The following is a 25,830-nucleotide window of genomic DNA, read 5'->3' as shown; positions in this document are numbered from 1 at the left end:
AGTTCAACTTTCATGATAAAAAGATTGCCCTACAGCACTTGTATGAAGTGAATTGAAAAATACTATTTTTATAGTGGATATTTGTAATAAAAAATAAAGTGAGCACTGTACACTTTTTATTCTGTGTTATAGTTGAAATCAATATATTTGAAAATGTAGAAAACATCCAAAAATATTTAAATAAATGGTATTCTATTATTAACAGTGCGATTAATAGTGATTAATTTTTTAATTGCTTGATGGCCCTAAAATAATCTGAACTATATTGCCTTTTGCACTGTCCATTTCTAACCACATCACTTCCTCTCTTCTTACCCCACTGTCACCGGGATTTAAAGCTGTGCCATAGAGCTTCAGAATGACAAGATGCCTTCAGTCTATTTGTCAGCACAGTCTCAACTGGGCTCTACAAAGAAGTCTGCTGTAATTTTTTCTAGCAAAAAGAGCTCCCCGGGCTCCTATGAAAAGTTCACTTCCTCCAATCTGCTTGTGAATGGCTAAGACTGGGGAAGCAGCCAGTGCTACTAATGGACCTATGATTTATGATTGTCCACATAATATCAGCCCAGCAGCCACCAAGAAACAAAAGGCAAATATCTCTAGAGGGTTGCAGCTGTGCTTGCCACACAGCAGGGATGGAGCCAGCTCTCTGCCATCTTCATGGCCAATATTCCACAGTCAGTTTAAGATGTGAAGCTCATCTATATTTTTTTTTAAATCCCAAGTCCCATCAAGCAATGGAGAAGTTTTTCAGGATCTCTCAGAAGCCATAAGAAAGACCACGCTGGGTCAGACCAAGTATCCTGTCTTCTGACAGGGGCCAGGGCCAGGTGTTTCAGAGGGGATGGACAGAACAGGTAATCATCAAGAGATCCATCACCTGTCGCTCATTCCAAGCTTCTGGCAAACAGAGGCTCTCTCTGCCCATCCTGGTTAATAACCATTGTTGAACCTATCCTCCATGAATTTATCCAGTCTTTTTTGAACCCTGTTATAGTCTTGGCCTTCACAACATCCTCTGGAAAGGAGTTCCACAGATTGACTGCACTGTGTGAAGAAATACTTCCTTTTGTTTGTTTTAAAATTCCTGCCTATTAATTTCATTTAGCAACTCCTACTTCTTGTGTTATGAGGAGGAGTAAATAACACTTCCTTATTTACTTTCTCCACACCAGTCATGATTTTATAGATTTCTATCATATCTCCCCTAGTCATCTTTTCCAAGTTGAAAATTCCCAGTTTTATTAATCTTTCCTCATAAGTCTACCATACTAAAAGGTAACAGGGATGGGCAATATACACGCAAATTCTATAGCATGGACCAAGTACCAGGGCCAGCTCCAGCATTTTTGTGACCCCAAGCGGCAAAAAAAAAAAAAAACAAAAAAAAAAAACCCTTGCCACGGAGTGATGGTGCGGCCGCCGAATTGCCGCTGGTGACCGAAGAAGAGTAGCGTCCCCACCGCTGAAGTGCCGCTGAGCACAAAATACGCTGTGATGGAGTGGCCACCGCATTCCCGCCGCTGCCGAGGGCAGATTGCCGCCCCTGAGCCTGACGTTCTGCCGCTCCTTTACATTTGCTGCCCCAGGCACCTGCTTGGTTCACTGGTGCCTGGAGTCGGCCCTGCCAAGTACCGTGAAAAAAAAACCTTTCAAAGGGTAAATGTAATAGCCTGAGACGTTCCAAGAAATGGAGATATTTGGTAGGTTTGGCTTTTCACAGGATGGCTTTTTTATTACGGGGGAATTGAAGATCACCTCACTGGGAAAGCTACCACCAGCCATGTGGTCAGATGTGCAGAAAAGAACATAAGAATGGCCATTCGGGGTCAGATCAAAGGTCCATCCAGCCCAGTATCTTGTCTACCGACAGTGGCCAATGCCAGGTGCCCCAGAGGGAGTTAACCTAACCTGTAGCTCACGAAAGCTTATGCTCAAATAAATTTCTTAGTCTCTAAGGTGCCATAAGTACTCCTTTTTCTTTTAATGATCAAGTGATCGCTCTCCTGCCATCCATCTCCACCCTCTGACAAACAGAGGCTAAGGACACCATTTCTTACCCATCCTGGCTAATAGGCATTAATGGACTTAACCTCCATGAATGTATCCAGTTCTCTTTTAAACCCTCTTATAGTCATGGCCTTCACAACCTCCTCAGGCAAGGAGTTCCACGGATTGACTGTGCGCTGTGTGAAGAAGAACTCCCTTTTATTTGTTTTAAACCTGCTGCCCATTTATTTCATTGGGTGGCCCCTTGTTCTTAGATTATGGGAACAAGTAAATAACTTTTCCTTATTCACTTTCTCCACACGTCTATATACCTCTATCATATCCCCCCTTAGTCTCCTCTTTTCCAAACTGAAAAGTCCTAGGCTCTTTAATCTCTCCTCATATGGGACCCGTTCCAAACCCCTAATCATTTTAGTTGCCCTTTTCTGAACCTTTTCTAATGCCAGTATATCTTTTTTGAGATGAGGGGACCACATCTGTATGCAGTATTCAGGATGTGGGCGTACCATAGATTTATATAAGGGCAATAAGATATTCTCCGTCTTATTCTCTATCCCTTTTTTTAATGATTCCTAACATCCCGTTTGCTTTTTTGACCACCGCTGCACACTGCATGGATGTCTTCAGAGAACTATCCACGATGACTCCAAGATCTTTCTCCTGATTAGCTGTAGCTAAATTAGCCCCCATCATATTGTAAATACAGTTGGGGTTATTTTTTCCCAATGTGCATTACTTTACATTTATCCACATTAAATTTCATTTGCCATTTTGTTGCCCAATCACTTAGTTTTGTGAGATCTTTTTGAAGTTCTTCACAGTCTGCTTTGGTCTTAACTATCTTGAGCAGTTTAGTATCATCTGCAAACTTTGCCACCTCGCTGTTTACCCCTTTCTCCAGAACATTTATGAATAAGTTGAATAGGATTGGTCCCAGGGCTGACCCTTGGGGAACACCACTAGTTACCCCTCTCCATTCTGAAAATTTACTATTTTTTCCTACCCTTTGTTCCCTGTCTTTTAACCAACTCTCAAGCCATGAAAGAATCTTCCCTCTTATTGCATAACATCTTAATTTACAGGTTTCAGAGTAGCAGCCGTGTTAGTCTGTATTCGCAAAAAGAAAAGGAGTACTTGTGGCACCTTAGAGACTAACAAATTTATTAGAGCATAAGCTTTCGTGAGCTACAGCTCACTTCATCGGATGCATTTGGTGGAAAAAAAACCCACCAAATTTTTTTCCACCAAATGCATCCGATGAAGTGAGCTGTAGCTCACGAAAGCTTATGCTCTAATAAATTTGTTAGTCTCTAAGGTGCCACAAGTACTCCTTATCTTAATTTACGTAAGAGCCTTTGGTGAGGGACCTTGTCAAAGGCCTTCTGGAAATCTAAGTACACTATGTCCACTGGATCCCCCTTGTCCACATGGTTGTTGACCTCCACTCCCCCCCCCCAAAAGAACTCTAATAGATTAGTAAGACATGATCTCCCTTTTCAGAAACCATGCTGACTTTTGTGCAACAATTTATGTTCTTCTATGTGTCTGACATTTTTATTCTTTACTATTGTTTCAACTAATTTGATTTAAGACTTACTGGTCTGTAATTGCCAGGATCATCTCTAGAGCCTTTCTTAAATATTGGCATTACAGTAGCTATCTTCCAGTCATTGGGTATGGTAGCTGATTTAAAGGACAGGTTACAAACTATAGTTAATAGTTCTGCAATTTCACATTTGAGTTCTTTCAGAACTCTTGGGTGAATGACATCCAGTCCCGGTGACTTGTTACTGTTAAGTTTCTCAGTTCCCAAACCTCCAATCGTGACACTTCCATCTGTGACAATTCCTCAGATTTGTCACCTACAAAAGATGGCTCAGGTTTGGGAATCTCCCTAACATCCTCAGCCATGAAGACTGAAGCAAAGAATTTATTTAGTTTCTCCGCGATGACTTTATCGTCTTTAAGTGATCCTTTTGTATCTCAATCGTCCATGCTTGTATGATGCAAACCAAACCAGGCAAACTCAAAGTATTTGCCATTTACAAGGATTGAAAGGATCCACTCTGATGACTAGCTCATTAAAACATTAAACCCCTGCCTCAGTGGGGTGGGCATTTGGCACAGGGCATATTGAGCAATACCTATTGATGATGCCAGCAGAGCTGGGGAATATGCCCTGGGTAGAACCTTCACAGATGAATTAACTCTTTGAAGGTTGTTCATTTGAAAACAGTTATATGACACTTGAGAGAACTGCATGGTACAATCTTATGTGCTAGCATGTCAGACATTTAGGAGTGAACTTTCTGTTTTGCACAGTATAAGCAAATATTTATCATATATTAGACATTTTTCAAATATTTGCCATATGGCTATATGTACTGTGTATGTCAGCATTTCTAGAATGCAGAGGAACAATGTAGTTTCTACTGAAAAATGTTCCTACTCTAAGTAGCCATTGGTTACATTCCCTACAGAAAGAAAAGGAGGACTTGTGGCACCTTAGAGACTAACCAATTTATTTGAGCATAAGCTTTTGTGAGTTATAGCTCACGTCATTGAATGAAGTGAGCCGTAGCTCATGAAAGCTTATGCTCAAATAAATTGGTTAGTCTCTAAGATGCCACAAGTCCTCCTTTTCTTTTTGTGGATACAGACTAACACAGCTGCTACTCTGAAACAATTCCCTACAGAAGGATTGTTGAGAGAGACACATTATTTCTATTAGCTTAATGCACCCTTACTAAATGCAGCGTGAACTGCACTGTTCATTAGTCCTGAAGGTACTCACTCACACATACATTAACCAAAGGAACAGTCCAAGATTTTGCCATACAGGGTGTTTCTGAGGAACACAAAAAGTTATGTCATTTTATATGTAAAGTTCATATACCAAATGTGATTTCCTGATTGCAAATCAATGCCATTAATTACTTGAGGTTTGTTTGTGTGTCCCCATGAGCGATTTTTTTTTTTTTGACAGGCCTCCTGCTAGGCAGATGGTTCCTTACACCTCATGTCATTTGCTATTTAAACCCAAGGGAAAGCCAGAATAAAACTAAAAATAAATAAGCAGTATTCTCCACTGGAGTGTGCAGGTCAGCCGAAAATAAAGGGAGCAAAGAAACCAGCATCACATTCTCTCCCAGCCCACACAAACAAGCCTGATTGTCTTGTCAGTTTAGTTTGCTTTGCAGAGATAATACTGTGTGTGTCTGGAAAAACAATGACAGGTTTCAGAGTAGCAGCCGTGTTAGTCTGTATTCGCAAAAAGAAAAGGAGTACTTGTGACACCTTAGAGACTAACAAATTTATTGGAGCATAAGCTTTTGTGAGCTGTAGCTTATGCTCCAATAAATTTGTTAGTCTCTAAGGTGCCACAAGTACTCCTTTTCTTTTTGGAAAAACAATGAGGTGTCTAAAATATTTGCACGTTCAAGCACTACTCGCCTGGTGAATTTCACCAGGAAGAAAGAGAGGACACAAATGCAAACACCTGCAATACTGTGCCCCCTCACACACATACACCGCCCCCCCCCCGCCCTCTGCAAATGCCCCGATTTCTTCTATGCTGATATTGTAATGCAGTTAGCCCAACGTTTAGACTGCACACCCCATGCATCGCATTGCATTTGTGTTTGCATTTCGTTTGGCAAGGCATCGTTTTCTTGCCAGCATGGCCAGAATCTTCGTGGGTAGTTATTTTTGTCCCACCCTTGCCGTAAGTTGTCTAGACGAAGGTTACCACTCACCTGACTTTAGCTGCTACAGAAGACATAGCATCATTCCTCGGAGTTTTCCTTTTGGATACAGCTGTGCCCATATTCGCTTGGAGAAAAGCTTTGGAGGGCAACATTCATTGCACAAAGCCTCCGCCCATAGCGCTGGGGGGGAACAGCGGTAAGAAGAGACGGCAAGAAGGGCCGCCGCATGCCCCGCTCTGCTGCTTTATTCCTCCCGTCGCTGAGCCGCGGGCACGCAGGGTCCCGCTTTGGCATGCAAGGGGCCAAGCCCTGCCACGGCACAGGATCTGTTTTGCCTCCTGCCGTTCATCTCCGGCAGCCTGAGGGGGACGCACAAGAGACCCGGCTCTCCTCGGAGAGCCCTTCGGCAAAGCCGCCGCCTGGCTCCCCGATCGCTGCGGCTGGGGGCGGGGGTGGAAGGAAGCTCCCTCTACAGGCCGCGGCAGGCTCCCCCCCCGCACGCCCCCGAGCTGACATCACGGAAGGCCCGGGAAGGAGGGGACAAGGGGGCTCGTCCCCGGGGAAGGGGCGCTCAGCAGCGCGCGGGGGAAGCTGGAAAACCAGCCCCCGGGCAGAGGGACGCGACTCCGCGGAACCGGGCCGGCCCCTGGCCCCGGCCTCCGCTTGTGTCACCTGGCAGCGCGGGCGCCGGCTGCCTGGGGCCGGGCACTGCCCCGCCAGGACGCGCCGGGGGCCCTGGCCCCTCGGCCGGGACTCTGCTGCCGGCCTTTCAAGGCCGTGGCCGGGGGAAGCCGGCCCTTGGCTCCGGGTGGCTGGAGCCGGCGTTTCAACCAGCCCGTTGCAGAGCCAGGGGCCAGGCGTGACATCTGCCCCCAGCTCTCGCCTTCCCTCTGCCGGCGCGCAGGGGCCTCCGAGCCCGGCGGGAGCCCGGCCTGCTCCGTTCACGCCTTACCCTTAAACAAGCCCCTTTTTAGAGGCGTGCTGAGGCCACCCCCAAATACAGCGGAGCGGAGCTGGTGGCCGGGGCCAGGGCCCCGTAGCCAGCCTTTTCCCAAGCAGAGTGGGCCACCCACATCCACCCTCAGTCCTGGGAACCGGCCCTTGGCCTCGAGGAGAAGGGGCTGAGGGCGCTACAGAGGGAGCACAAGGGGGTTCACAAACAAGCCCCGAAACACTCTTCATACTCTACCCTGTACTGCTGCCCCTTTCTGCAGCGGCACCTCCTCCGCCCCACCGGGGAATGCACCTTAGCCCGGGGACTTTCACAGGGGCAAGCTGCACCTGCCCCATGCCAGCCTCCAGGCACCTTACTCCTCATGTCTCTGAGGGCATGGCTGCTCTGCAAGGGATGATGCGATCTAGCTAAGACAGGCAACAGTAGTCCTGCAGATGTGGTGGCCTAGCAAGCACAGGATATAGGCAGGGCCTCCAGCAGGTTGGACTCTCATTGCTAGCCTCGAGGCCGCGTTGCCAAGTCTTATCTGCACTACTTTTGTGAGCTGTGCTAGCACAGATATGTGTGCCTGCACTAGCCACGCCACCACTTCCAATAAAGTGAAGTGCACTTGCAAACAAAGGTGTATTCTTAACGGGGGCTAGGCTGTGACCTGAGCCGCTAATTCAGATTTAAAAATGGAGTTTTGTGCCTTCAGTACTATTTTAACTCAAGTTAGCTTCTTCTTTTTCTTTTTCGTTTTTGCAGTGTAGACATACCACAAGGGCCTGGCCTTGCAAAGCATTCAGTGCTCTCAACTCCAGTTAAGTTCAATGACGGCTAAGGGCTCCCAGCATCTCAACGGGAAGTGTGTGAGGCTTTCCTGGGCAAGGGGCTGAGCTAATGGTGGCTTCTTCACAGCCACCCTTTGGCTGTTCTATGCCCCCTCCCACCTCAGCTACTCCCCCAGCACTCCTCTCTACCTCCACACACACAGGACCCTGTGTGTGTGAGACAGTGTAGGGATACCTATGCCAGGGAGCACTTCTGGCCCCACAGTAGCATAAAGGGGTCTCAGCTGGAGACAGAATCTTCCCGAGTCGGTTTGAACTCTTTGTTGTATTAGGGGCAGAGAGAGACACGCTCAGATCCTAACAAGGGAACAACCACTTCACAAGAATGGCTCCCAGATTCTCCAACCTCCTGAGTCACCTTCCCTGCCTCTTTTCATGCAGGGCCCTAACTGCCAACCAGTTACCTCGGTAAACACATTAGCCTAGCACTGCTCAAAACCAGGAGCTGCCATAACGTCTTGGAGTGCTGGTGGACAGTTTTCAGTATGAAGTTATTGTAAAAGTGGCATGTAGACCCAAATTATTATATTTAGGAAGGATCTGTCTGGCCCCCAAGCTCTGCACCATATCCCAATATCTATATGTCTAATAATCACTCCTTTGGCTGTGTCTTTGGTCTGGTTGTGTGTTCCTCAATCAGTCCTCACTCCCAAATTCTGCCAATTATCCTTGCGCAGCAAGCCTCATTTAAATAGTAGAGTTGGGCCCAAACCAAATCCCTGGGTGCAAATGTCACAGCTTAGCCTCATCCACACGAAACAGAAATAAATCCATGGGTCCATTAACTGTATAAGAATGAAAAGGTGAAATCCATGCAGAGAGATTCTAATTGCCATCCAGACTGCTAATCCAGGACCTTCTGCTCTCTGCCCTCCTGCTCTCTGTGCCATACCCTTCACGCACCTACAAGATAAGCTCCTTGGGGTATGCACATTTTTCTGTAATTTGCATTATTATGACACAATCATAAAGAAAAGAATACATGCTCACTAGTTAAAAACATCACCTGTTTATCTGGCCACAAAGAGGCAAATCATTTTCCATTCCTGCCTGAAATTCTTCATACAAATTAACAGCAGTTTCTCCATGCAACTAATCTGATTCTCCATTCACTCCCACTGGTTTTACACTGGTGAAACTCTGCTGGTGTTAAAGGAGTTTCTCTCTCTTTACTCCACTTTAAGTGTGAGGAACATCAGGCTCAATGGTGGGAAACCACTTCAGCATTTTTCTCCTGCAAAATGGCCGTTTTTGTTGCAAAAACTGCAAAATTTCTCTACAAAATCAATAATTATTGCCATAAAAAACATTTATTTCACTTGAAGGAAATGGCAACACTTACCCTTGGCTGTAATTCATGAATGTTCAGAAAAGTATCAGCTTCTGCACATGAATTTACCCACAGGCAGTAATGGCTTCAAGTCTTGGGGATGTAAATAAATAGATATTATGCCCTTCTGCAACATATTTCTATGAGCTAGTTCAGTGGCAGTCACTTACATAGTAGGGAAGAATATTTCCCTCCATTGCAGGAATTTCTGGGTGAAATCCCATGGCCTCCAGCAGGTCAGATTAAATTATCAGAAAAATTCCTTCTGGCCTTAAATTCTATGAATCTTTATATCATCTACATTTCTGAAGGGCTCTTTAAAAACATTAACATCTGTCATTAATTCTCACACCCTCAAGCTGTGATGCATGGGTAAATTTCGTTATCTCCATCTAACAGACAAAAATGGGCTTGATTTGACAACATGCTGGGCACCCACAAAACCAATTGTAGCCAATTTAACTATCCACTAGGTGTCACTGTTTAAGTTAAGCTTTTGTCAATGTTTCAGCCCATTTGTGTAGCATTTGCATCTCTCTGATCAGGCCCCTGAAAGGCTGGTGAGATTTACTGGTGGGGGCATTCTGTGCCAAAAATATTAAAATTCTGCCCACAATATTTTAAAATTTTTCAAAATTCTGCAAATTTTATTTGTCAAAATAACACTACATAATCATGCAGTTTCAATTATTTTGGTAATGTATTTCAAAATACCCGTCAGCAAGTATGTCTGTAACAATACAGGTTTCAGAGTAGCAGCCGTGTAAGTCTGTATTCGCAAAAAGAAAAGGAGTACTTGTGGCACCTTAGAGACTAACCAATTTATTAGAGCATAAGCTTTCGTGAGCTACAGCTCACTTCATCGGATGCATTTGGTGGAAGTGAGCTGTAGCTCACGAAAGCTTATGCTCTAATAAATTGGTTAGTCTCTAAGGTGCCACAAGTACTCCTTTTTTTTTGTAACAATACAGGTTTCAGAGTAGCAGCCGTGTTAGTCTGTATTCGCAAAAAGAAAAGGAGGACTTGTGGCACCTTAGAGACTAACAAATTTATTAGAGCATAAGCTTTCGTGAGCTACAGCTCACTTCATCGGATGCATTTGGTGTGAGCTGTAGCTCACGAAAGCTTATGCTCTAATAAATTTGTTAGTCTCTAAGGTGCCACAAGTACTCCTTTTCTTTTTGTAACAATACAAACACACACAAAAATTTCCCCAAGAGTAGAGAGTTAAAAACAACCCTATGACAACCCAGACCTGTTTCTCTGCCTCCTTCTCCACCAGAGCCCAGTCAGGCGGCCAGACACTCACAACCCCTCCCCCTCAGAGCCCAGCCATGAGGCCCATCCCAGCCAATACACCCCAAACCTCTCCCCTCAAGAGCCCAGCCGTGGGGGACCCCAGTCCAAATACCTGCACTCCCTCCTCCCCCTGAGCCCAGCCACAGGCCCCCCTGGCCCAGATACCTACACCCTCTTCCTCCCCAGAGCCCACCCATGGGACCCCCAACCCAGATACCCTTCCCCCTCCCCCCCAGAGCCTAGCCATGGGTCCCCCACTTGCCCAGATACTCGCACCTCCTGCCCTCCAGATCCCAGCCATGGGGGCCCCCTGGCCCAGATTCCCACACCCTCTTCCCCCAGAGCCCAGGGATCCAGAGGGAGAAACAGCCTCATGCTTGGTCCCAGCCTTGCATGGAGTTTCATGCGCACCACCCTCTCCTTCCCTGAGGGCATGCTGGGAACAGCAGCTGCCAGGAACCCTCAGGCTGCCTCTCCCTCCCTGCCCAGCAATGACTTCTCTGCGCTCTGTCAGGTTCAGTGGCAGCTAGCAGCGCTGCAGCCAATTTCTGTGGGGGAAAGGAAATTCTGCATGCAGAGCGTTAATTTCTGCCAAATTCTGCATTGTGCAGCAGCACAGAATTCCCTCAGGAGTAGAGATTTCCCCTTAGCACTTTGTTCCATTCTGGCCACCCCCATGGAGGGCTGCATGCAGAGTTACATTTGGAGCAAATCAGTGCTGCTAGCTAGCCACTCCTGCTCCTCCCACTTACTGCTCTGCTTTGCCTTTTCTCTTGATATGAATCTTTCTCTTGTGATGATTAGGGGTCCATGCAGCATCACAAACCTCTTTTTTCCTTTATTAGGTGTTATTTATTGTTCCCTGTCTCTGTGTTTAACTACCTGCTGACGGGTTTTAAACCATTGTACACACCCAACAATCTGTGTTGAGATTAGATTCCCAGACATGGACCATTTCTCTCTGTTTGTTGGAAACAAATAGATAGCTGATGCATGGCATAGCTACGGTGAAGCTGAGCAGGAATCGTCAGTCTTTCTTCATGTTATGCAGACAAACACAGACACAGATTATAGAGAAACAGATAGAGCCAAGCCAAGCAAGAGATTAGAAAAGAACCTTTGAGGATTTTTAAAGGAAGGGTCGAGTGATCCTTCACTGGACGATTGTGAAGACTGTGCAATTTCCCAAATTGTACAAGTTATTTAAGACATTTAAAAGTAATTTTTAAGCAAAACCACCTGCCTGTTATTTATCTCTGTGTTTTAATATTTTGCTTCCTTTAAAATGCTGATAACACCAAAACCAAAAGAACTGCAGGCCTTCACCACTCTGGCCTGTTTCCTACCAGTCGCACACTGGAACATCCAAAAATGATTCAGAAACTTGGCATCACTGTTAAAAAAGCAAACACAACCCAACATAATACCAAAGCATCATACCCCTTCCTGCACACAGGGTTGTGGAGCACCCATTATGGTTCTTATTTACAAAACTCAACACCTCACCCTTATTGTACAGAATTGTGCCCCATAGGGTTCCTGCTTTATAAAATCAAAGTATGGTTGTATTTACAGGTAACAGTCTATAAAAATATTTAAAAACATCCAACTAGTTAAAGGCTGAGTGAAGCACATTTTTGAGCATTGCCAGCCCCAAATGGTCAGAAATTATGAGTCAAGCCCCAGAAAATCATGAGATTGGTTAAAAATCATTGGATTTTTCAAAAGTAATAAATTTGGTGTTCTTTTTATTTGTCTGTTATTTACTGAGCCATTAAGTTACTCAGGTAATCTTTTCCAGCTCTTCTCTGCAATTATAAGGGCTAGAAACTTATTCTTTTTTAAAACTAAAAGCTGAGATTCTGTCATAATCACCATCTTCCAGGAGATGGGCTTTAAGAAAACTCCAAACATCCCAAGACTTAAAATAAAATGGGAAGAGTTGGCAATACTGCACATCTCCTTTCCATCACTCTGGCTTCATTGCTGCCCTGCCCCTTCATGTGTACGCTGTCGATTTAGATCAAAGTCTCCAGGGCAGGCACCTTGGCAGAGATGCTGTGCTGTGCCTCCAGGAGGTTCAGTACAGAAAGGCGCAGCCCGGGGAAGGCACAAGTGGCTTTAAACCACTCTTAACTCTTCTCCTATTCTCGGCTGCTCCATGGTCCAAGGCAACCCTCAGCATAGCACAGCACAGTCAGGAGCTGCTCTCTTTTACGCTTCCACCCCTACCACTCCCTTGCCTTCTTTGGGCTAGTCCCCAGCTCTGCCTCCTCCTGCTCCCAGCCCCAGGGGTGCTGGGACAATGTATATAGTGGGGGTACTCAGAGCCATTGAACCAAACTGTAAATCCTGTATGTGCTAAAAAGAAAAGGAGTACTTGTGGCACCTTAGAGACTAACACATTTATTTGAGCATAAGCTTTCATGAGCTACAGCTCACTTCATTGGATGCATTCAGTGGAAAATACAGTGGGGAGATTGAAGTGAGCTGTAGCTCATGAAAGCTTATGCTCAAATAAATGTGTTAGTCTCTAAGGTGCCACAAGTCCTCCTTTTCTTTTTGTGAATACAGACTAACATGGCTGCTACTCTGAAACCTGTATGTGACAGAACCCACTTCAAGCCAGGGAGTGCAGGAGGGTTCAAGCCCCTAGTTCCAGCACCTATGCCCAGCCCCATGCGCTCCCAAATTGAGGGCCCTGCACAGCTGTCCTACATAAGGCTTGTGCCAGGGAATTCTTACCTGGCTGGCAAAGGGGCATTTAAAGCCCCTGTACGCTGCCGTAGCACATAGCAGAACACCTCCCACTATTCCTGCCAATCTGTAAAGTACATGGCACACAGATAATACAAATAATAGTGGTGTGCTGGACCACTGATGATTTTTCTGCTGTTTTCTAGTTCAAACCACAAATTACTGGGCTCAGTAGTGGCACTTATCTAGCAGGGAAGATTAGTTCTCTCCGCTGTAGGAAGCACTTGGTGAAATTCTAAGGCCTGTGATCCGCAGGAGATCAGATTAGATATGTGGTTCTTCATCACTGGATCTCCCCCCACCCCCACCCATACTGGATAAATTAGGGAGATCATTTTGTGAGCCGGGAACCTAAACCCTTATTTCCTATACACCCATGGTACCTTTTTACACAATTTCTATTTACACAGTGTTTTTTCAAGAACGTAACCACCATGTAAATTGAGGCCCAGCTGTACTCCATTTAGGAAGGAACAATCAGTTGCACACATACAAAATGGGAGGGTGGTGAAGCACTGGAATGCGTTACCTAGGGAGGTGGTGGAATCTCCTTCCTATAAAGTTTTTAAGGTCAGGCTTGAGAAAGCCCTGGCTGGGATGATTTAGTTGGGGATTGGTCCTGCTTTGAGCAGGGGGGTGGACTAGATGACCTCCTGAGGTCCCTTCCAACCCTGATATTCTATGATTCTAAGAAATCCCTGTTAGGGATGGTCTAGATCATACGTAGTCCTGCCAAGAGTGCAGGGGACTGAACTAGATGACCTCTTGAGGTCCCTTCCAGTCCTATGAATCTATGATTCTGTGATCAGCACTGGCATGAGCCCAACCCCTGGTGAAAGAGGTTATGATACTTAGAAAAAGTGAAGTTGTCAGCCTTTACCTTATTTACCTCAAAAAATATTCCCACAATATATAGTTCTAATTATCTGCCCACATTCTGATCTTTCTGATATTCAGTTTGCTTCCATTCTGTGAAGGGTGGGTTTTTTTCCTGTGTTCTTCATGACTGAGATAGACTTAATTAGTTATTGTTCTGGTTGAAATTGTGTACTGTATTCCCAACCAGATTGCTTGATCCGGATCCAGATATCATTAACAAAGTACAAGAGCAGCCAGAACATAGAAATAATCCCCCACAAACAATCAGAATGAAGGCTTCATAATTAAACCATAGTTATTATTTATTATATTGATATTGCAGTTTGCAGTCAAGATTGGGACCCCATTAGGTTAGACATTGTACAAACCTATATGGAGACATGGTCCCTGCCCTGAGAAGTCTGCAATCTAAAAAGACAAGCTAAACCTGAAGCCGTGGAGTGAGGGCAGAAGGATATTATCAAACACGCATAACTTTTACATGTATATGCCTTTCATATCTTTATAGAGAAAATTGCAGCTGTCTTCATCTTACCCTCTACTTAGCCAGCATAAATCATGTCACAGATTCATACATTTAAAACCAGAAGGGGTCATTATGATCATTTAGTTGACTATAGAATGTCACTCAATAATTGGCGACTCTTCTATTGGGCAAGGAGAGATACAGACAGTCTGGGAGGGTCTTGTGGTTCTTGTGACTTTTAATGGGACCAGCTGGGCATATCATAATATCAGTTAACATGCTAGCCTGCCCAGAGCAAGCTATATCATGAATCCCATCATGCCACCAGTAAGCAGAACTCGTACTGCCTAGTGTGCCAGCAGATGGATCCAAGCTACCACATGCAAGTGTTTCCACCTCTGCCATTTGTAAGCAATCCGTGGTGCAGATGATTTGAAGGCACTCTGTCTGAACTCAATGCAATGTTCCCGACTATGTCCCAGCTCCTGTTTTGCTTAATGCTTTACTGAGAAGTCATCAGATTTCCAGCCTAACAGTTCCACACAGCAGGGGCTGGTTGATGATGTCCCTGTACACATTCATGTCCCTGTACACATCCTACACTAAGACATCTGATCTGCCCATTTGTAGGGGGACCCCTTTGTGTGCACTGCTGCAAATGCCAGGAAACAGTTTCTGAAACAATCTTCTCTTTAATGCTTTTTGCATACATGCCCATTACACATAATGGTACTCTGAATTGTCGCTGATTTGCTTTGAAGGAGGAGAAAACTGGATGAGACATGGTACTTAGCAGGGCTGTCTGCAAAATAAAGTGTTTCACGGAAAACATCATAACAACCTAACAAGTGTCCCCATTATTACAGCTCTAAATAGATCCATTTTCCATGTTGTACTGGAACAGAGCAAGGAAGAAAGAGAACTGCCCTCAGTTTTCCCAAAGGAAGAGGGGCAGGTGGGCTGAGAATTCAGCTGGAAGGAATCAGGTGGTTTGGGTTTATACCTTTGGGGAGGGAGGCGGTGTTTATCCACATGAAGTTTATACCCTTGCTCAAATGAATCCAAACACCCAATGCAGAACAGCCAAGGCTGTGGTTTCCTTGCAAAGTCACTTTGTTTCCATCCAAGCCCATAAACCAGACTATGGTCCTGAACCTCAGCAACAGTTTTGGCCATGCTACCCGAGGCTTTATGTTTATAAAAAAAGCCCAAATCAAATGGTTCTGCTCCTAGTAGCATCTATTACCATTTGAAGAGGTGGCAGATATCTGGCATTCATTTTGCCATTGCAGTCTTGGCACTAGCTCCCGGGTGGTACATATTTAAAAAAAAAAAAAAAAAGAACAATTTCTCTGACAAAAGGATTAAGAAGGCCCAGAGCCCCCTTCACTTTCCCAGCCATGTGAAGACAGGGAGCAGAGTTCTCAGGTTTTCAAGGCTGAGTGTGAGACGCTGGTCTGTTTCTTGTTGTAGGCTTTTGCCATACATGAGACACAATAGCAAGAGTAACAGAACAGGAATAAGGTAGGCACATTTATGCAACCTCATGTGTAATACTCTCCAGCACTTCAGTTCCAAGCTGCAGTATCTCTGAGGTTGACAGTCTATAGGACTAAGAAATGAGATTAACAGATTTTAAAGCCAGGGGGGACTATTACAATCATATAGTCTGACCTCCTGTATGTAAGCAGACTCAGGATGAGCTCTACCCTGACATCTGGTGGCGAATCATGGTGGATTATGGAAAAGAACTTCAGGGGCTGATCTCATTTGCATAGGCACACCCACCCTGCCTAGATGGTCACTTTGGCTACTGTAGGAGCCCCAGTTTCTCTGTTATTGGGGCAGGAATAAACTGTTATTATCCTGATTATGTGAGTCAAGGACAGTGGAACTGTACTTGGCCTTTTGTTATGATGGACGGACTCACCATCAACTAAGCAGCACTCGCTAGGCAAGTGTCATGGGTTCTAAAAGTTAGTGAGTGGAGAGAGGTTGGGGGCAGGTATTAATTCTTGGTGGTATGGGGTCCCCTGGTGAGGGCCTTATGTGGTAATTGCACTTTTCTCTCCTCTCTCTCTGCTGTGGAATATCAGAGTTAATTTTGATTCCATTAAGAGTCTAGTTACAGGCTGCTGAGCTGAATTCACTTTGGGCTAATTGTGTACCAGTACTGAGGCTTCGCTAATGCAAGCTGAAATCACTGAGTGTTGTGTTAAGTAGTGGGGGAGCCTGAAAATATGGCAGAGCAGTTTGTGGGATGGTGAGCAGAGTGGGTAGTGAAGCAGAGCATTGCGGTTTGCAGGATGGTGAGTAGAGTGGCTGGTAGAGCAGAGCAGTTTGTCGGATGCCTGGAGCAGCTCACAGGGGTGGCTGGCAGAGCGGAGCCCCATCGAGAGGTGGGGCAATCAGCTTTGGACCATATAAGATGCCCCTTAAACTCCCCCCCCCATCTCCATCCAGGTTGGGAGGTAAAACTCTGCAGATAAACTTTTGAAGTCTGGGGCTGCCCTGAGCAGGGACAGAGACTTTTGGAACTTTGGGTGATTTTGGGTTGCTGGACTCAAGAACCAAAGGGAAAGAACATGCCCCAATTTGCTTGGGGTGGGTTTTTTGCTCATGGGTTGTGTTATGAATCCTGTCGGTGGTGTTTCCCCAACATAATGCCACATTGTTTCTCTCTGTTATTAAAAGGCTTTTGCTACACTCGGACTATGTGCTTGTGAGAGGGGAAGTATTGCCTCTTGGAGACGCCCAGTGGGGGTGGTATATATTTGTCCCTGGTCAATGGTGGGGGCTTGAGTCGGTTTTGCATTGTGTTATTGGAATGGAACCCCTAGATACTGAACCCGGCCCTTGTTGCTGCCACCTCTGACGGGCAGAAGGGTTACATGTAGACCATAGGCCACCAACACCACCCAGCACTTGCACACTAGCCCCAACAAGCACAATTAAACCAAAGTATCACAGCTCACAGGAAATAGAAACCGTTTCTGACAGCTGGCATGCTTATCTGCTCCGAGGCAAGCAACCATTACTGTGGAGTGCTGTGTGTGAGAAAGACTGGCGGGGGGAAGGGGGGGTTGCTGCTGTCTGAACTTACAAGACAGCACGCTGACATGCTCTCAGCCCCCAAAAAGCCTACTCTGTCTCCCCCCACATACACACAACACACTCCCTGTCACACTCCCCCTCCCCACCACCACCATTTGAAAATCATGTTGCGGCCACTTGTATGCTGTGTTAGCTACCGCAATGCACTGCTCTCTGTGGCCATTGCAAGAGCTGTTAATGTGGCCACAGTAGTGCACTTGTAGCTGTCAGCGTGGACAGATTGCAGCACTTTCCCTAGTGCGCTCTACAAAGGCTGGTTTAACTCAAAGCACTATGTAAAAGAATAAATGTTATTCCAATCACATCACAGAGGTAATATCATCATACCTGCATGGGTATCATTACAGTGATTCCACAAGGTTGTGGTGAGATGGAGGTAAATATGGGCCATAAACTAGGGACATTGTTTGTAAACAGGAGAATAGTCAGGGAAGAGACTCAGCAGGATAATTAGTTGGAAAAGATGGAACAGTTTGTCAACAGAAGCAACTGGTGATTTTACCCTCATGAAAAACTAATATGTTTTTCCTTCCAGTCTATTTTTGCATGACACTGAATTTCATTAATATAGCTCTAAAAGCAGCAGCAGGCAGCCCCCCCAAAGGACATTGCTTGGCTTTCTTGTGTCTTCTTTGAAGTGTGTTTTACTTTGAAGGTCTCAGCACTTCTGCAAACATATGCACCAGCCACAAGACCAAAAGAAGGATCTCTCAAAGGCCCCACTGCTAATGAGCTTCCAACAGGGGATGCATATACACTAGGGACCCCACTATTCAAGAGCAATTTTGTAAACATTTCCCGTCATTGCTTACACAGATTTGGGTATGCTCAATACAGCACTTACAATGGCAGCAGCACCCGCTAGGGCCCTGTTTACACTAGATCTCCCAATCTTGATAATACCAGTAGAAGTGAAATGGTGTTAGGAATACAGGGGAACCATTTTGAAAAGCTGCCTTAGTGTAGACAAGTCCATTTCACGATTAAGCATGGCAGCTAAGCACTGTCTAGCACCATTTGTTCTGAAGTTATTCTTTATGGAAACATTAACCAGCCTGGTTTGTGTAAGCTGGTACCGTGCAGCTGCACCGAATGTGCCTTTCAAACTCGGCTGAGCCCTGTATTGTGACTCCTAAGGTACAGCGCCATGCACGCTGTAGAGTATGGACACTGCTCGCCCCCTCGCATGGCTGGAAGGAGCAGTGTAGATGGGGAGGCACTGCTTGAGTGAGTAGAGTAAAACACACCAGAACCGTAAGGTATCTACCCTATCCAGCTCTCTACTTTCCCAAGCAGTGCCTCCCACCTACACTGCTATTTTAAGCAGTGTTGTGTCCCACTGGTGGAGTCTTTTCTCACCACGGGGAAAGACTCCAGCAGCAGGAAAAATCTTTGGCAGTGAGGAGGCGGCTGGAAAGAGCTCTGGGAGGGGGGAGGCGGCCGGGAAAGGCTCCAGCAGCTCCCTGTTCCCAGAATCTTTCCACACTGCTTCCCCCACCCCCATGCCAGAGCCTTTCACTGCCACTTGTAGCTACGCACCAGAGCATGGACATGGCTGGCTTTCACTGCACGTGGAATGAAATTTTACAACACTTTTACTACACAAGTCAAGCTCTCCAAGAAAAAGAATTGGATTTGAAAACATGTGCAGATCTCTGTCAATCATTAGCAGACCACTTACACACTTTGAGGAATGATTTTGAAAGAGTTGAAGACCTATCAAAAGACATCTTGCCTGATACTAACTACAAAGAAGCCCAGTCCTGCAAGCGAATCAGGAAAAAACAAGCAAATGATAGCAGTACAACAGAAACAGCATTGAATCCTAGAGACAAATTTTGTGTATCTACTTACTATGCTATAATTACAGGTTTCAGAGTAGCAGCCATGTTAGTCTGTATCCGCAAAAAGAAAAGGAGGACTTGTGGCACCTTAGAGACTAACAAATTTATTTGAGCATAAGCTTTCGTGAGCTACAGCTCACTCCAAAAATGCATCCGATGAAGTGAGCTGTAGCTCACGAAAGCTTATGCTCAAATAAATTTGTTAGTCTCTAAGGTGCCACAAGTACTCCTTTTCTTTATGCTATAATTGGTACACTTGAAGCTCATATGAAGAGGAGAGGTGAAGTGTACAAAGTATCAAGTAGATTTTCTTTTCTAAATGATATGGCCTTATCTGATGAACAATATTCACGAGGTTCCCAAAAGCTAGTTAACTCATTCCCTGTTGACTTGAATACGAATCTCTGTGGAGAAGTACGGCAGTTCCACTGTTATATGCGCACAAAGTTTAATGAAACAGGAAAAATGAAATTCAGTCACATTGATCTTCATGACACAATATTGAAAGAGGGAATACAATGTGTATTTCCAAATGTAGAGATCGCACTATGTATTTTTCTAACATTGATGGTTACTGACTGCTCCGCAGAATGCTCTTTTTCTCAGCTGAAAAGAATAAAAAACCCTCAGAGAACAACAATGTGTCAGGACAGACTTGATTCACTTTCCCTATTGTGTATGGAAGCAGACATTCTTCATCGCGTCAGCTTCGATGAACTTATCCAGAATTTTGCAATCAGAAAATCTAGAAAGAAGCTATTTTAATTTCAGTATACATGTAAGTTTTGTCATTTTGAAAAATAAAATTTTATTTTATGGTATAGTATTGTTTTTATTTTGAATTACATATGGGGGGGCACCATAATCTTTTCAATGCTTAGGGCCTCTAAACGTCTTAATCCAGCCCTGAGTACAGGTAAGACCATAGCTGTGGCTCACACGCTGAGGGGCTTGGGTGAGCGCTGCCAGTGCCTCATGTTAGCGCCCAGTCCTCACCTGCCAATCCACACCTGCCTCCCTTCCCTTAGGTTCTGCAGACCAGGCAGCCCCTGTCAATACCCTGACCTTGCACTGTGGCCATCCCACATTACAAGCCCAACAGCAAGTAGCTCATCCCAAAAGGTGTAGAGGGTGGCCTGGGGGGTGCTGTAGGGAGCCAGGCAGGATGTGTATGTTGGGCTGGGCTGGGAGTGGTGTGGGGGGCAGGTACCTGTGTTGTGGGGAGGGCAAGCAGGGCATGCGGGCTGGGATGGAATAGGGGTGCATGTGTTGTTGGGGGGCCAGGCAGGGCACACCTGATGGGGGGTGCCGTGGGAGGCTAGGTAGGGTATGCGGAATGGGATGGGGGTGCAGAGTGCAAGGGGCTGGGGCAAAGGGGTTCCTGGGTCCTGCTGTAGCTGAGCTGATAAGCTCCATGGGAAAGATTTGGGGGAAAGACAGAGGGGATGACAAACTGGTCTCCCAACCCCGAGGCAGGTTGGGCTGAGAAGGCAGATGGGGAGTGGGTCTCTGGCCCCAGGGGTAGAGGCTAAAGAGGGCAGGGGAGGGTTGCAGGGGATGGATAGGCAGCAGCCCCGATCAGAATTAATCTCTTTACTCTGGTAGAATGTATGTTTCCTAACTAGGCTAGATTCATTGGGGCACTCTGGCTCCTATGCAACATTTTGACAGTGGAAAACCATTGTCGGCCTGGTCTGATCAATCAGTTACATTGGGTTTATGAAGTGGCTGGAGCATACCAGAGAATCTTGCCTCCTATGGACCAACCCTATCAGAACAGTGTGTGGTATCTTAGAGCTACTGTATTTAGAGGTTTCATAGTAGAAGCCTTGTTAGTCTGTATTCGCAAAAATAAAAGGAGTACTTGTGGCACCTTAGAGATTAACAAATTTATTTGAGCATAAGCTTTCGTGAGCTACAGCTCACTTCATCGGATGCATTGCAGGGATGAAGTGAGCTGTAGCTCACGAAACCTTATGCTCAAATAAATTGGTTAGTCTCTAAGGTGCCACAAGTACTCCTTTTCTTTTTGTATTTAGAGGAAGTTACATAGCTGGTGAAGGCTGGCTTTTTATCTTGGTCAGGCATCATTTCTGTGATAAAGCAGACAGACCACAAATCCATGACTAAGCTATTAATATAACATCAACTAGGTATCATGATCTGTTAAAAGTGCTGAGGACGTAATTGTTTTAACAGGGGGTTGTTTGTTTAATTGCATGGCAGCATTGAGCTGTGTGTTTGGTCTCTGTAGTCCAGAGACCACATTTTCAAAAGTGGTCTCTATCTTTGCATTTGGTGCCCAGCCACATGACTAGTGAATGCAAATGAAATGCCGTTTGTGCTCAGATTGCACATTTTTCCACATGCAAAATTGTAGGTTGAGGTATAAAGATTTGGGGCTTGATTTCCCCATTGCATTATTCCGCTTTTGTTGAGAGGTAACCCCATTCATTTAGTGCCTAGAGACTTGCACCAACTTGAAACTAGAGTAACTCAGCAGTGATTCAAATGCTTGGCTTTTTGACTGACTACATGTGTGCTTTGGATGTGCCTTGCTACAGTACTTAGTTTAAAGTTTGGCACAGAAAAAGCTGTATTAAGTGTGTTTTATGTTGCTATGATATGTGTATTTATCACTAATCTAAACTCCTATATGCCATAGGGGGCTACAACAGTGGTACCCTTAACTCATTCAACAATATTGTTAATCTATCCAACCACACACTTAGCCTGGCAGAAAAGTCTGTCCTATCTTGGGAACTCTCTGCCCCACTACCCCCATGCACATGATACAGTTCTGCAGTGATCTGGAAGCCTACTTTTGCCATCTCCGGCTCAAGGAATATTTTCAACACACCACTGAACAGTTCACTGACCCACAGGAACCCTCCTACCAACACTACAAGAAGAAAAATTCTGCGTGGACTCCTCCTGACAGTCAAAATGACAGACTGGCCTTCTACACAGAGTGCTTCCACAGATGTGTACAGGCTGAAATTGTGAACAAACAGCATCACTTGCCCCATAACCTCAGCCGTGCAGAACACAATGCCATCCACAGCCTCAGAAACAACTCTGACATTATAATCAAAAGGGCTGACAAAGGAGGTGCTGTCGTCATCATGCACAGGTCGGATTATGAACAGGAGGCTGCCAGACAACTTTCCACCACCACATTCTACAGGCCACTATCCTCTGATCCCACTGAGGGTTACCAAAAGAAACTACACCATCTGCTCAAGAAACTCCCTGCTAGCGCACGGGAACAAATCTATACAAACACACTCATAGAGCGCCAACCAGGAGTATTCTATCTGCTACCCAAGATCCATAAACCTGGAAATCCTGGACACCCCATCATCTCAGGCACTGGCACTTTTGCAGCAGGATTATCTGGCTATTTGGACTCTCTCCTCAGACCCTACACTACCAGCACTCCCAGCTATCTTTGAGACACTACCAACTTCCTGAGGAAACTGCAATGCATTGGTGATCTTCCTGAAAACACCATCCTGGCCACCATGGATGTAGAAACTCTTTACACCAATATTCCCCCTGAGGATAGACTACAAGCTGTCAGGAACAATACCCCTGATGTAACCGCACACACCTGGTAGCTAAGCTTTGTGACTTTGTCCTCACCCACAACCATTTCAGATTTGGGGACAACCTATATCGTCAAGTCAGCAGCACTGCTATGGGTACCTGCATGGTCCCACAGTATGCCAACATTTTTATGGATGACTTAGAACTACGCTTCCTTAGCTCTCGTCCCTAGCACCCCTCTTCTACTTACACGACATTGATGAGATCTTCATTATATGGACCCACAGGAAGGAGGCCCTTGAAGAATTCCACCTGTATTTCAACAATTTCCACCCCACCATCAACCTCAGCCTGGACCACTCCACACAAGAGATCCACTTCCTGGACACTACAGTGCAAATAAGTGATGGTCACATAAACACCATCCTATACTGGAAACCTACTGACCGCTGTACTTACCTATATGCCTCCAGCTTCTATGCAGGACAGATCACATGATCCATTGTCTACAGCCAAACCTTAAGATACAACCACATTTGCTCCAATCCCTCAGACAGAGACAAACACCTATAAGATCTCTATCAATCATTCTTAAAACTACAATACCCACCTGCTGAAGTGAAAAAACAGATTGACAGAGCCAGAAGAGTACCCAGAAATCACCTACTACAGGACAGGCCCAACAAGGAAAATAACAGAACACCACTGGCCATCACATAAAACCCCCAGCTAAAAACCTCTCCAGCGCATCATCAACAATCTACAACCTATCCTGAAAACGACCCCCCACTCTCACATGCCTTGGGAGGCAGGTCAGTTCTCGCTTACAGACAGCCCCCCAACCTGAAGCAAATACTCACTGGCAACTACACACCAGAGCACAGAAACACTAACGCAGGAACCAATCCCTGTAACAAACCCTGTTGCCTACTCTGTCCCCTTATCTACTCTAGCAACACCATCAGAGGACCCAACCACATCAGCCACACCATCATGGGCTCATTCACCTGCAGATCTACTAATGTGATATATGCCATCATGTGCCAGCAATGCCCCTCTGCCATGTACATTGGCCAAACTGGACAGTCTCTACTTAAAGGGATAAATGGACACAAATCAGACATCAGGAACGGTAACATACAAAAGCCAGGAGGAGACCACTTCAATCTCCCTGAACACTCAATAACAGATTTTTAAGTAGCCATTCTTAAACAAAAAAACTTCAAAAACAGACTTCAAAGAGAAACTGCAGAGCTACAATTCATTTGCAAACTTAACACCATCAATTTGGGCTTGAATAGGGACTGGGAGTGGCTGGCTGACTACAAAAGCTATTTTCACCTCCTCATCAATTATTGGGAGTGGACCACATCCATCCTGACTAAATTGGCCTTCAACACTGATTCTCCACTTGTAAGGTAACTCCCTTCTCTTCATGTGCCAATATACATTTATGCCTGTATCTGTAATTTTCATTCCATGCATCTGAAGAAGTGGGTTTTTTACCCATGAAAGCTTATGCCCAAATAAATTGGTTAGTCTTTAAGGTGTCACCGGACTCCTTATTGTTTTTGTGGATACAGATTAACACTCTGATACCCATCACTAATGTAGAAAGTCTCATAATTGCTGTCGTGCAGATTTTCCACTACATAAAATTTACTGGTAAAATGTTAGTTAAGTTTTGAATATGGCACTTTGTCTTATGATGACATCACACATACAATAGAATTTGGAGCCTCCTCATGTGGCAGAACTTCCAACTGGAGCTCACTTCTGAAGGGCTCCTTCACGTTAACATGTAGCGCTACATCGCTGCCAGTGAGCATTTGTATAAATGTGTAAATAGAACTTTTCTGTGTGACAGCCTGCATGCTGGTTTGGTGCATTTATGGATACAAGGGATATGGTCTGATTTTTCAATATGGTAAAGGTGAGAAAAATCAAAAGATTTCTGAATTGAGATGGGGACCTCTAACCAATGCCTGCACAAAGGCCCTCTGGGGATTTGTTGTGCTCCCATCCAGCTCTCCAGCTAACAAAGGCCCATTAGTGCTAATAGCAGGGCTGGGCCTGGGTACATGGAACCGGGGGAACAGGATTCTATCCCAGAGCAGGATGTGCCAAATGGCGACCAGTAAGAAATCCTAGATTTGTTACAACTGTTTAACCTTAGGGAGTTGGGCTCCCCACGATGCAAGCGGAGCAGGGAGAGAGCAGAGGAACAGAAACATCAGTCACAGCGAGGGGGTGTGTCAGGCATATTTACTTCAAACAAGCCTTCCCAACCCCCGTATCCCCTGGCCAGTCCTTAGTGTACACCATATAGATTGCAGAGTGGATTGTCAACGCATTTTCTAATAGGAAAGATATATTGGTCTAACTTATGCCAGCGGGCAGAGCTGTGGGTGGGTGGATTACAAAGCACCTGCCTAGCCTCAGGACTGGCATCTAGCTAGTATTGTCAGTCACACATTTTTGCTGTTTTCATGATTGCTGCCGGCATGAAGAATGGCTGTGGCGCATCAAATGGGGGCCCTGGTACGCTCCACTGACAGAGCTTTGTGAGGCATCATTCACCCTGCTGCAGGAATATCAATCATCCTTCCACTGACAACAGGGCAAGTGGCAACTCTAAAACAAGACTGCAGGGCCTAAAGAATGATTTGATGCCTCAGGACACCAGGTTCACATGGAGCAGCAAACAACCCCCCCCCCAACAAAAGCTTTATTCCCTTAGAAACACTGTTCAGGATTGCCAACCTTAGAGTTCAAAAATCATGAGGCAATTCCCAAAACATTATGAGGTTGACTTAAAATCCTAGGGTTTAAAAAAAATGGGTTCTTTTTCTTTGCCTTCTGTTTTTTGAGCTTTAGGTGATGTTCAGGTCACATTCCCAAGCTTTTCTCTGCAACCGTTAGGGCTAGAAACATACTTTTTAAAAATGAAAGTTGAGAGTCTCTTTTGATCACATGACTCCAGGACCTGGGGCTTTAAGAAAAGCACCAGATATTGTGAGACTCACAAGACTTGCCAACACTGTTACTCATTTCAATTCTTTGATATTAAAAAGGAATCTGTGTTCC

The 25,830-nt window shown here is 45.3% G+C and overlaps 1 protein-coding gene across 2 annotated transcripts in view; it reads right to left on the bottom strand.

Moving 5' to 3' along the window:
* Positions 1-6,316, bottom strand: part of NSMF (NMDA receptor synaptonuclear signaling and neuronal migration factor) — an 81,529-nt gene extending 75,213 nt beyond the window's left edge. Inside the window, exon 1 of one of the 2 annotated variants that reach the window (XM_038374979.2) lies at positions 5,766-6,316. In XM_038374979.2, the coding sequence (XP_038230907.1) occupies positions 5,766-5,869 (104 nt within the window). In that variant the 5' untranslated portion in view covers positions 5,870-6,316. The remainder of the gene's footprint in view (positions 1-5,765) is intronic. The other variant, XM_038374976.2, reaches the window with a different exon arrangement.
* Positions 6,317-25,830: the final 19,514 nt, after the last annotated feature.

This window comes from Dermochelys coriacea, chromosome 16, assembly GCF_009764565.3.
Source record: "Dermochelys coriacea isolate rDerCor1 chromosome 16, rDerCor1.pri.v4, whole genome shotgun sequence".
Taxonomy (NCBI): Eukaryota; Metazoa; Chordata; order Testudines; family Dermochelyidae; genus Dermochelys; species Dermochelys coriacea.
The sequence above is the reverse complement of the archived record's forward strand: the minus strand, read 5'-3'. Positions and strand labels throughout refer to the sequence as shown.